The sequence below is a fragment of the Lissotriton vulgaris genome, chromosome 1_1 (genome assembly GCF_964263255.1).
Source record: "Lissotriton vulgaris chromosome 1_1, aLisVul1.2, whole genome shotgun sequence".
In the NCBI taxonomy this organism is placed as follows: Eukaryota; Metazoa; Chordata; class Amphibia; order Caudata; family Salamandridae; genus Lissotriton; species Lissotriton vulgaris.
Genome location: NC_141685.1, coordinates 1395549012 through 1395559978, shown reverse-complemented (window position 1 = coordinate 1395559978; position 10967 = coordinate 1395549012). Strand labels below are relative to the sequence as shown.

The 10967-nt window shown below is 43.6% G+C and overlaps 1 protein-coding gene across 7 annotated transcripts in view; it reads right to left on the bottom strand.

Annotated features, from left to right (window-relative positions):
• Positions 1 to 487: 487 nt before the first annotated feature.
• KMT2E (lysine methyltransferase 2E (inactive)) overlaps positions 488 to 10967 on the bottom strand; it is a 1891352-nt gene continuing 1880872 nt past the window's right edge. For all 7 annotated transcript variants that reach the window (XM_086966923.1, XM_086966942.1, XM_086966930.1 and 4 more), the window contains one exon: positions 488 to 2591. In XM_086966923.1, coding sequence (XP_086823049.1) covers positions 1188 to 2591 — 1404 coding nt within the window. In that variant the 3' untranslated portion in view covers positions 488 to 1187. The remainder of the gene's footprint in view (positions 2592 to 10967) is intronic.

Here is a 10967-nt window from a genome sequence, read left to right as displayed (position 1 = left end):
ATATTTCTGGAGTCACTCTGCTGCCTGGAGGATATTAGTGGCCTGAGAAATCTGCAGCAATACATATTGTACACACATATCAGTACTGTAAATAGCTGTAATCTTCTCACAACCTAACACAAGCATAACATATACTGCTGCACCCTCTTAGTGAGTTTGTATGCTATAGAAATGCCAAATATTGATAACATCAATAGCTTGAAGCAAACCGAAATCCTTATTTATATTCTTATCAAAGATCCTGACATCTGAAGAATCAGAAAGGAATAAAGAAAATGCAGGGAATAAAACACAATGAATAAGGAAAACAGATGTGTTGCATTGGAGACTCAATCTCAGAAACATTGTCCAAAACACCTAGACAGATACGTATATCACTGAAGCTGCCTTCAACTGTGGCATCCTGATCGTAAGATGCAGAGTTGGCCTCAGGCATCACAAAGAGATCAGATGGAATTTGCTTTTCCAGAACACAACTCACACAAGATTTAGCTTAAAACTGACAAAGTCGTGATTTATTAACATGAAATAAAATGCCCAACTAGAGCTGAAATGTGACAGTATATTAAAAAAATTAAAGAGCATATATAGTATTTATTACACAAAGGTCATACACATCTTTTCAAAAGAAACCTGCCCTTATGTACAATGTTATATTAAATATGACAGAGCCTTTACAAGCAAAATACAGTATGTACAGAACTTGCCATTTCAATCTTGAACCAATCTATACATTAAATTATATTTTTCTACAAACAACCAGTGTAATTAAAGAACTTATCACATCAAAAGTAGAAAAACTGTATTGCATTGTTTGTATCAAGAGGTACACAACTGCTGAGAGAAAAAACTGTTGGTGTGATTACTTTCTTTTGAAACTTCAATTATAAAAGTAAACCAGTAAACAGGCTGTAAAGGACTTAAGCAGTATATATCATACTGTCAGAAAAGTCACTGGAATGTTCAGTTACAAAACAATAAGGATGAATTAAAACCTGTTTAACAGCAGTATAATCATATGATTTAAAAAAAGAAAAAAAGAGGAAAAACACAATGACAGAGCACTGGTGTTTGCGTTTATACAAAGTTTAATGTACAAGCTTTAAAAAGTACCTAAAACCGGCACATATAAAATATACAATTTATTTTACACAGCATTAAAAAATGGTTAGGTTCTAGCAGGCCATTTAATGCCAGCCTGATCCATGGTAATTGTTTTGCAAAGTTGATGGCACCTGTGGCCTCTGAATAGGATTTTGACCAGGTCCTGCTGAAGCCTGATGAGGTCCTTGCACTCCTTGAGGAAGGATTCCAGAGCCAGGATGTGAAGAGAACCCTGCAGCTGTTGGAATACTGTTTGGTCCTTGAGGTTGGATGTGGGATCCTTGACCTGGAATTTGATGATGTGAGCCTGTCCCAACAGGCTGATGCTGAAGTCCAGGTCCCACAGGAGAATGAAGTGAAGCTTGTGGATGGTACAAGGCTGCACTCTGGATAGTGACTGCAGGAAAAAGGGAGGGTCCTTGAGATGGTGAAAGGTGTAATGCTTGCCCTGATGCTTGGCCAACTCCAGTTGAATTCTGAACAGAAGGCGGTAGTGGATTTGTATTTGCTACATGCTGGTGTTGTGCTTGCAGAGTTTGATGCACACTTGTTGAATGCAGATGATGAGTAAAGTTAGGTACAGCACAAGGAGGAGGTGGAGGCGGAGGAGGTGGTAAATGGTGCCCAGGACTTTGACCAAGAACAAGAGATCCAGAGGACGGTGGTGCTGCACTAGCTGGGTTCGGACTATGTGCTAGAATATGTGGTTGATTGGAATTTACTCCAGGTGGTGGAGGTGCGGCAGATAATGTAGCTTGGATTTGAATACTGGGGTTTTGTGATTGTAGGTAATGTCCCAAACTTCCATACTGTCCTTGAACATCTAGCTGGCATGCTTGATTTGGTCCAGGTGCAAACACAGTCTGCTGGGGTAAGGTACCTTTCAATGGACTAAAACACTGAACGTTTCCAGTAGCTTGCTGATTTAGATAACAGTTCGAAATAGTAGAAGGTGGTGGTGGGGGAGGAGGTGGTGGTGTGCTGCTGTTATTATTCGGTTGGTTAAATGTACTGTAACTTGTAACACATTGTCCCATAGGTGCCTGCGGGAATATTGGTCCAATAGCCAATTGCTGGTTATTTTGCTGATGGTTCTGTGAAGTTGGAAAATTCCTATGGGCTTCTCTTTGTGGTGATTGTGGATGCTGAGACTTGTATGGTGAACCTAATTGTTGCACATTAGGGTTTGGTGAGTGGTAACCATGTTGCACATGTATCAAAGACATAGATGACTTTGGAGAATTCTCTAATTTAGGCGAAAGTGGACAATGCAACTTTATGGTTGTGCAAGGCAGCTTTTGTGAACGAGTTTGAGAGTTATGTGTTTTTGAGAATGCCTGGATATTGTTTGTTAGCTGCTTTTGTTGCTGCTCTGACGTTTCAATATTTACACACTCAGGCACTACTTTGTTAACTGATGTATCCAAATCTGATTTTGCTTTAACTGTAGTTGTTCCAAGTGATGAAGCTGTAGCGGTAGTACAAGCCTAGGTTAAAATAAAACAAAAAGTTAATACATTGAACACTTTTCTATTACGATCTTACTGTTTCATCAGTTGTGTAAATTATGTCTCATAATCCTATCTCTGTCATCATCAAACGAAGTGTACCATTAGTTAAGCAAAAGGAGGAATAAGTGCTTAGATGGACATTCATCATCAATTTCATTGACAGTACATGCCACAATAATCGAAATATACAAGTAAGGATAAGCACAACTGACCAACTGGGATACAGAGAAACCTACACTAGACAAACGCGCTCCCATTCATAGAATGAACGGTGATATTAGTTGCATTATATGGGCTTATGAACATCACATTCTCTCACAGCAAAATGAACAATGTACTCAAGCTGTAAGATTACTTTAGCAGTTTTATGCACATGTTTATTTTTGTAATGTAATAAATGTATTTAAAAATCAAAAATAATCAAACATGAATAAAGTTTAGTTCAAAATTATGTTGCATACTTCCCTAAAATACACAATACAGTCATGGCATACACAAACGACTAAGCGTAGTTCAAATAAAACTATATAAATGCAAAAGGATAGACATTTAATTATTTTGCCTGAAACTGCACCTGAGTTTGAAGCTTGTGCTAACTGTTAGCAGTGTAGTAAACATACCAAAGTATTCCTTAACATATGATAGTATAAAAAAAAAGCTGGACACAACACCTCCAGCCCGTTTTTACTTTAACCGGCATGATAAATTACTTAGACAGTTAAAAAACAATTAGTTAAGAAATTGTTAAGAGCAAATGTATCTTTTTAGAATAACTAAAGGAACATGCCAGACTGGCTCTTGCGTGCTTGTTCATAGTGGAGTATTGGACAGGGATGTCATAAGGCCCAATCAAAAATAAATGAATAAGATTCCTTTCAAAACTATTTATGAAGGATTCCTGGAAGTCTTTTTAAATGGAGAGACACAATCCTCCGAAATAAAACATTTGCAGGGTGGTCTAACTGTGACAGTTCTTGTGCTGTTACAATTTGTTTAACTTAAGTATCAATGGGGTGACCCAGTATCCCTATGAACCTGGGCAGTAAGGCAAATATTTATAAACAATTGGTTCATTCGGGTGCACTATATTTCTTCACTTATCTCATATTTTACACGATAAATTCATTCATTGCAGGATGGGAAAAGCAAAGCAAAGTGAGAAAATCAAAGCAAAATCATTAATGAAAAATGAAAAAGGAATCCAAACCATCTGCAGTATTGCAAGATACTTTATAAATTGTATTTATTTATACGTTCTTTCATTTTACAGGAGTAAAAGGGTGTCAAATTTATACAGTGGTGGGCATGGTGAAAAATTGTGACAGTTGGTGCTCAGTGAAACTTTGTTTATTTACAACAAGGGGTGGTGAGGGACAGAGTCTCTGAATTAAGCAGAAAGCTCTCACCCAGTCAAGAGATCAGGGCTAGATCCAACACCGTTTTTTAGCTCACTGCACAATCCCAGTTTCAGAACCTGGCTGTATGCAAATTAGTCTGTTCCTGTCCCAGTGCATGATGGGAACAGGGCAAACCAAACTACAAAAGCCAATTCTTACACTGGGAAGGAAACAAGCTCCCGGGGACCGGTTTCTGGCATTACAGCCATCTTCGGCCCGGTTTGCTTGAATCCTGATGGTGCAATGAGCAAGGGTCTCACATCTGAGAATACCCTTCCACGCTTAGGGTGGACAAAAATATTTACAACAAGGGGTGGTGAGGGACAGAGTCTCTGAATTAAGCAGAAAGCTCTCACCCAGTCAAGAGATCAGGGCTAGATCCAACACCGTTTTTTAGCTCACTGCACCATCCCAGTTTCAGAACCTGGCTGTATGCAAATTAGTCTGTTCCTGTCCCAGTGCATGATGGGAACAGGGCAAACCAAACTACAAAAGCCAATTCTTACACTGGGAAGGAAACAAGCTCCCGGGGACCGGTTTCTGGCATTACAGCCGTCTTCGGTCCGGTTTGCTTGAATCCTGATGGTGCAATGAGCAAGGGTCTCACATCTGAGAATACCCTTCCACGCTTAGGGTGGACAAAAATATTTACAACAAGGGGTGGTGAGGGACAGAGTCTCTGAATTAAGCAGAAAGCTCTCACCCAGTCAAGAGATCAGGGCTAGATCCAACACCGTTTTTTAGCTCACTGCACCATCCCAGTTTCAGAACCTGGCTGTATGCAAATTAGTCTGTTCCTGTCCCAGTGCATGATGGGAACAGGGCAAACCAAACTACAAAAGCCAATTCTTACACTGGGAAGGAAACAAGCTCCCGAAGATGGCTGAAATGCCAGAAACCGGTCCCCGGTAGCTTGTCTCCTTTCTGGTGAAGAATTGGCTTGGTAGTTTAGTCTGCCCTGTTCCCATGATGCACTGGGCCAGGGACAGACTGATTTGCATATAGCCAGGTTCTGAGCTGGGATGGTGCAGTGAGATAAATAACGGTGATGGATCAAGCCCTGATCTTTGGACTGGGTAAAAGTGGTCTGCTTAATTCAGACACTCTGTTCATCACCACCCCCTTTTCTGAATCGTTTTTGGCCACTATAGGTGTGGCAGGGTATACTCAGACATGAGTCCCTTTCTCACTGCACCATCAGGATTCAAGCAAGCCGGGCCGAAGATGGCTGAAATGCCAGAAACCGGTCCCCGGTAGCTTGTCTCCTTTCTGGTGAAGAATTGGCTTGGTAGTTTAGTCTGCCCTGTTCCCATGATGCACTGGGCCAGGGACAGACTGATTTGCATATAGCCAGGTTCTGAGCTGGGATGGTGCAGTGAGATAAATAACGGTGATGGATCAAGCCCTGATCTTTGGACTGGGTAAGAGTGGTCTGCTTAATTCAGACACTCTGTTCATCACCACCCCCTTTTCTGAATCGTTTTTGGCCACTACAGGTGTGGCAGGGTATACTCAGACATGAGTCCCTTTCTCACTGCACCATCAGGATTCAAGCAAGCTGGGCCGAAGATGGCTGAAAAGCCAGAAACCGGTCCCCGGTAGCTTGTCTCCTTTCTGGTGAAGAATTGGCTTGGTAGTTTAGTCTGGCCTGTTCCCATGATGCACTGGGCCAGGGACAGACTGATTTGCATATAGCCAGGTTCTGAGCTGGGATGGTGCAGTGAGATAAATAACGGTGATGGCTCAAGCCCTGATCTTTGGACTGGGTAAGAGTGGTCTGCTTAATTCAGACACTCTGTTCATCACCACCCCCTTTTCTGAATCGTTTTTGGCCACTATAGGTGTGGCAGGGTATACTCAGACATGAGTCCCTTTCTCACTGCACCATCAGGATTCAAGCAAGCCGGGCCGAAGATGGCTGAAATGCCAGAAACCGGTCCCCGGTAGCTTGTCTCCTTTCTGGTGAAGAATTGGCTTGGTAGTTTAGTCTGCCCTGTTCCCATGATGCACTGGGCCAGGGACAGACTGATTTGCATATAGCCAGGTTCTGAGCTGATGTTGGTGCAGTGAGATAAATAACGGTGATGGATCAAGCCCTGATCTTTGGACTGGGTAAGAGTGGTCTGCTTAATTCAGACACTCTGTTCATCACCACCCCCTTTTCTGAATCGTTGTTGGCCACTACAGGTGTGGCAGGGTATACTCAGACATGAGTCCCTTTCTCACTGCACCATCAGGATTCAAGCAAGCCGGGCCGAAGATGGCTGAAATGCCAGAAACCGGTCCCCGGTAGCTTGTCTCCTTTCTGGTGAAGAATTGGCTTGGTAGTTTAGTCTGCCCTGTTCCCATGATGCACTGGGCCAGGGACAGACTGATTTGCATATAGCCAGGTTCTGAGCTGGGATGGTGCAGTGAGATAAATAAGGGTGATGGATCAAGCCCTGATCTTTGGACTGGGTAAGAGTGGTCTGCTTAATTCAGACACTCTGTTCATCACCACCCCCTTTTCTGAATCGTTTTTGGCCACTATAGGTGTGGCAGGGTATACTCAGACATGAGTCCCTTTCTCACTGCACCATCAGGATTCAAGCAAGCCGGGCCGAAGATGGCTGAAATGCCAGAAACCGGTCCCCGGTAGCTTGTCTCCTTTCTGGTGAAGAATTGGCTTGGTTGTTTAGTCTGCCCTGTTCCCATGATGCACTGGGCCAGGGACAGACTGATTTGCATATAGCCAGGTTCTGAGCTGGGATGGTGCAGTGAGATAAATAACGGTGATGGATCAAGCCCTGATCTTTGGACTGGGTAAGAGTGGTCTGCTTAATTCAGACACTCTGTTCATCACCACCCCCTTTTCTGAATCGTTTTTGGCCACTATAGGTGTGGCAGGGTATACTCAGACATGAGTCCCTTTCTCACTGCACCTTCAGGATTCAAGCAAGCCGGGCCGAAGATGGCTGAAATGCCAGAAACCGGTCCCCGGTAGCTTGTCTCCTTTCTGGTGAAGAATTGGCTTGGTAGTTTAGTCTGCCCTGTTCCCATGATGCACTGGGCCAGGGACAGACTGATTTGCATATAGCCAGGTTCTGAGCTGGGATGGTGCAGTGAGATAAATAACGGTGATGGATCAAGCCCTGATCTCTGGACTGGGTAAGAGTGGTCTGCTTAATTCAGACACTCTGTTCATCACCACCCCCTTTTCTGAATCGTTTTTGGCCACTATAGGTGTGGCAGGGTATACTCAGACATGAGTCCCTTTCTCACTGCACCATCAGGATTCAAGCAAGCCGGGCCGAAGATGGCTGAAATGCCAGAAACCGGTCCCCGGTAGCTTGTCTCCTTTCTGGTGAAGAATTGGCTTGGTAGTTTAGTCTGCCCTGTTCCCATGATGCACTGGGCCAGGGACAGGCTGATTTGCATATAGCCAGGTTCTGAGCTGGGATGGTGCAGTGAGATAAATAACGGTGATGGATCAAGCCCTGATCTTTGGACTGGGTAAGAGTGGTCTGCTTAATTCAGACACTCTGTTCATCACCACCCCCTTTTCTGAATCAGTGAAACTTTGTGCCAGTGTAATATACTATATATACAATGCCAATTTCCAATAACGACAAGGGGAGGGAATGGGAGAGAGGGAAAAAGAACGTGACCAGTATTTCTCTATCAAAGAATGTTTTCTGTACACGACAATCGTCAGTATTAGGTACAGAATCCTTAGAAAGCCGGTCCACTGAGATGTTATGTCAACGTTTCAACCCTGTAGTAGCGCTCTTGAAGCGTCTAAGCGGGTCTTCATCAGGACTGTGTGAGGGAAGTGGGGGTATGGGAGGCAGCCTAGTGATTAAAAAGATAACTATCAGGTTTGAATTTGTAACCATGTGGTTATATATATGGAAATTGATGTTGGCAGCTAGGCAGATAAGTGGGAGACAGGACTCCTTTAAGGTCGAGTTCTGTTGGGGAGACCGAAGCCTAATTAGTACTCCTAGTTGTGGTTAAATAAATAAATAAATAGTGACATAAAGCATCATGTAGCTGTCATAACGCTTACCTCTAACTCTATCTAGTACCTGTAACTTCCAATGGAGAAAGGTGCAGTGGTTTAACCTTTTGCGCCAAACTAGAAAGCTACCAAATTATTCAGGTGCCATGCGGTTGCAGGTATTGTCTTACCGTAAAAATGCGCTAAACAATGCCTGCGGTATTTAGTTCAGTCCCAAAGGATCCGGGGAAATGCACGGTGCCGGCGGCGAGATTCGCTCTGACCCGGGACGGCTTGACAGCGTAAATGCCAACGGGTGACGTCCTCAGCTAGTTAAAACTGGATAAGCGAGCGTGAGGACGCTGTCGGTGCTACCGCGTTACCCATTGCTAGGCAACACTCGTAAACGGCAAAACCAGTATGACATGTACGAGGAATGTGAGTTCTCACAATTAATTCCTTGTGTGGTTAGGAATTTAGTTGAAGTGCTTAATGGTGTCTTGGGGCTTACTCAAAAAACATGTAAGTGGAATCATACATTGTGATTTTGTTTTTTTACTTTTCTTTTCTGTTCACGGCATCAATGACAGGGCGTGAATTCCTTATTTCGAAAAGGCTGGGTAGGCGAGCGCGAGCACTCTGCCCATTGCTAGGCAACCCTCGTTACGTCATATGAATGGGAGTGGTTCTAGTGTATCATTATTCTCAGTGGAATTGCTTCAAGAGTACGTAGGAAACATATTCAATAACAATGTTTGTGGAGTCCTACATTGTAAAGTCAGTCACCATGCTGTGATTTAAAAAGATATACAGTGTGCGACATTCGCTTGCTTATAAGTCATTGCCATATATATTCTCAATGGTAAATCCTATTACACACATGACGGGCATAATAATCACACATTGATCAATATCTCAATTTGGGTAATGCTAAAAAGTCAGCACACATATTTCCTTACATTATTTAGTGAGGCGCAACACATGCACGGGCGTGTTTAATCATTGCAACAACAATAGTACCTGCCCTCAGTTTGTGTGCCTGCGGGTGCTCATTACTTGCAGAGTGTAAAGTATGGGGTACTGTGGGTCTAGGGTGGTGGCCCCACCTTGAATAAGCAGAGGTTAGACCTACCCACAACTGCTAACATTCTACAAAGAAACCAAACACTGTGGGTTATAGTTACAACTGTCCCATCTGTCTGGTAGTTTCCTCAATCTCAGTCAGCCCGTTCTGTAATGCGTTAAGTGAATGTATCCAACGACATTCCTTATAGTTCAGGGAGTGCGTGATGGAACCACCCCTAGGATTTGCATGTATCTTTTCCAGAACCCACCATTTCATATCATCAGGTGTGTAGTTATGTGAAGTGTAGTGTTCCACCAAGGGGGCCCCTAGTGTTTTGCATCTTACACGACTCATATGCTCCAAGATTCATGTTTTTACTTTTTGCGTTGTCTGGCCCACATAGATTTTGGCACAGGGGCACAGGATGGCGTATATCAGATTGGTGCTATTCAGTTTGGGAAGTCTAGCAATTTATAAGTCCTGTTATTGTGTGTGAAATCAGTCCCTCTTCGCACAGGTCACAAGCCTTGCAGGTCCCACACTTATGATGGCCAGTTATTGGTGGGAGACCAAGGTAGTTCCTCAGGTCTGGTAGTTTGGGTGGTTCCAAGAAGGCTTTCACCACCATGTCCTTGACATTCTTTCCCCTTTTGAATGCAAAAATGGGTTTTTCAGTGGTTCGGAGTTCCCCGGCTATCAGATTCCAGTACTTCAGTACGATCTTTTTAACGTCATTGCTCTTCGTATTAAACGTGGTCACACAGACGATGTGATCATGTCACCACTTTTTTCTTTTACCTCTAATAGTTGTTCTCTTGGGCAATACCAAGAGAACCATACGATATCAGATCAGATTCTAATGCAAAGATGACTCATACGGAGATGGTTCGTTTTTGCACAGCCCGACCTTTCTTGGCGCCAACATAGCCAACAAAGAGTTGATCGTCCACCCAGAATTGTTTTGTACGATCAAGATAAAATGATAACACATGTTTTGGGTACAGATGGGGGAGTCTTTCCTCCTCCTTGGAAGGATGCAGCGGCTGAAAAAAGGTAGGAAAAGTGATGGCTGTCCTATGTGGAAAGAGGTAACCACTTTAGGAAGAAAAGAAGGTCTAGTTCGAAAGACAACCTTGTCCGGATGGACAGCAAGGAAAGAAGGCTTAGAAGATAGAGCCTGAAGCTCACCCTGCAAGCAGACGTGATGGCAACCAGAAAAGCAATCTTTAAAGTCAAGAGTCTGAGAGGACAATTATGTAGTGGCTCGAAAAGAACACTCATAAGGTACATTAACACCTGATTCAAGTCCCACTTGGCATTACAAAAGGAATGGGAGGAAAGAGGTGCGCAATGCCCTTAATGCACAAGTTACTACTTGTGTAATGATATATCTGTAAGAGACATTAGTTAGTGATAGATTCCTTACCTTAGAATATCCCCAGGCATCAGACTGGATCCGGAAATTTTTGCGTAGCAATACCCGTGCGCGTCAGTATGCGTCGTCCGCGTCCATCGTCGGCGTCATTAGCGCCGGAATGACGTCGTCGGAGTACTTAGACGCCGCCCATGCGCGCTGACGTCAGTTCTGATACACAGCTTTTCCACGCCAGATACGCAAAGCCATGATAGAACCAACACTGGTGCCATGTGTGAGAAATTGGCCTGATATGCAGTGCTCACTATTCTAGTGATCACTATGTATCAGTCCAAATGACCCTTATTGATGATTGGTTGTAAGTCAACCGTAGACCAGCTATCCTAGGAGCATGGACAAGAGCAGTCTTTAGGCTAGACTCTAGCCAGACCAGCGATGAAAGTGTCGTCGTTCGTCGTCAAGAGGGCTACAAGCCAGCAGGCAAGTAGCCGGACAACGCGGTGAGCAGCAAAGAGCAGAAGGGCCCCACGCAGAT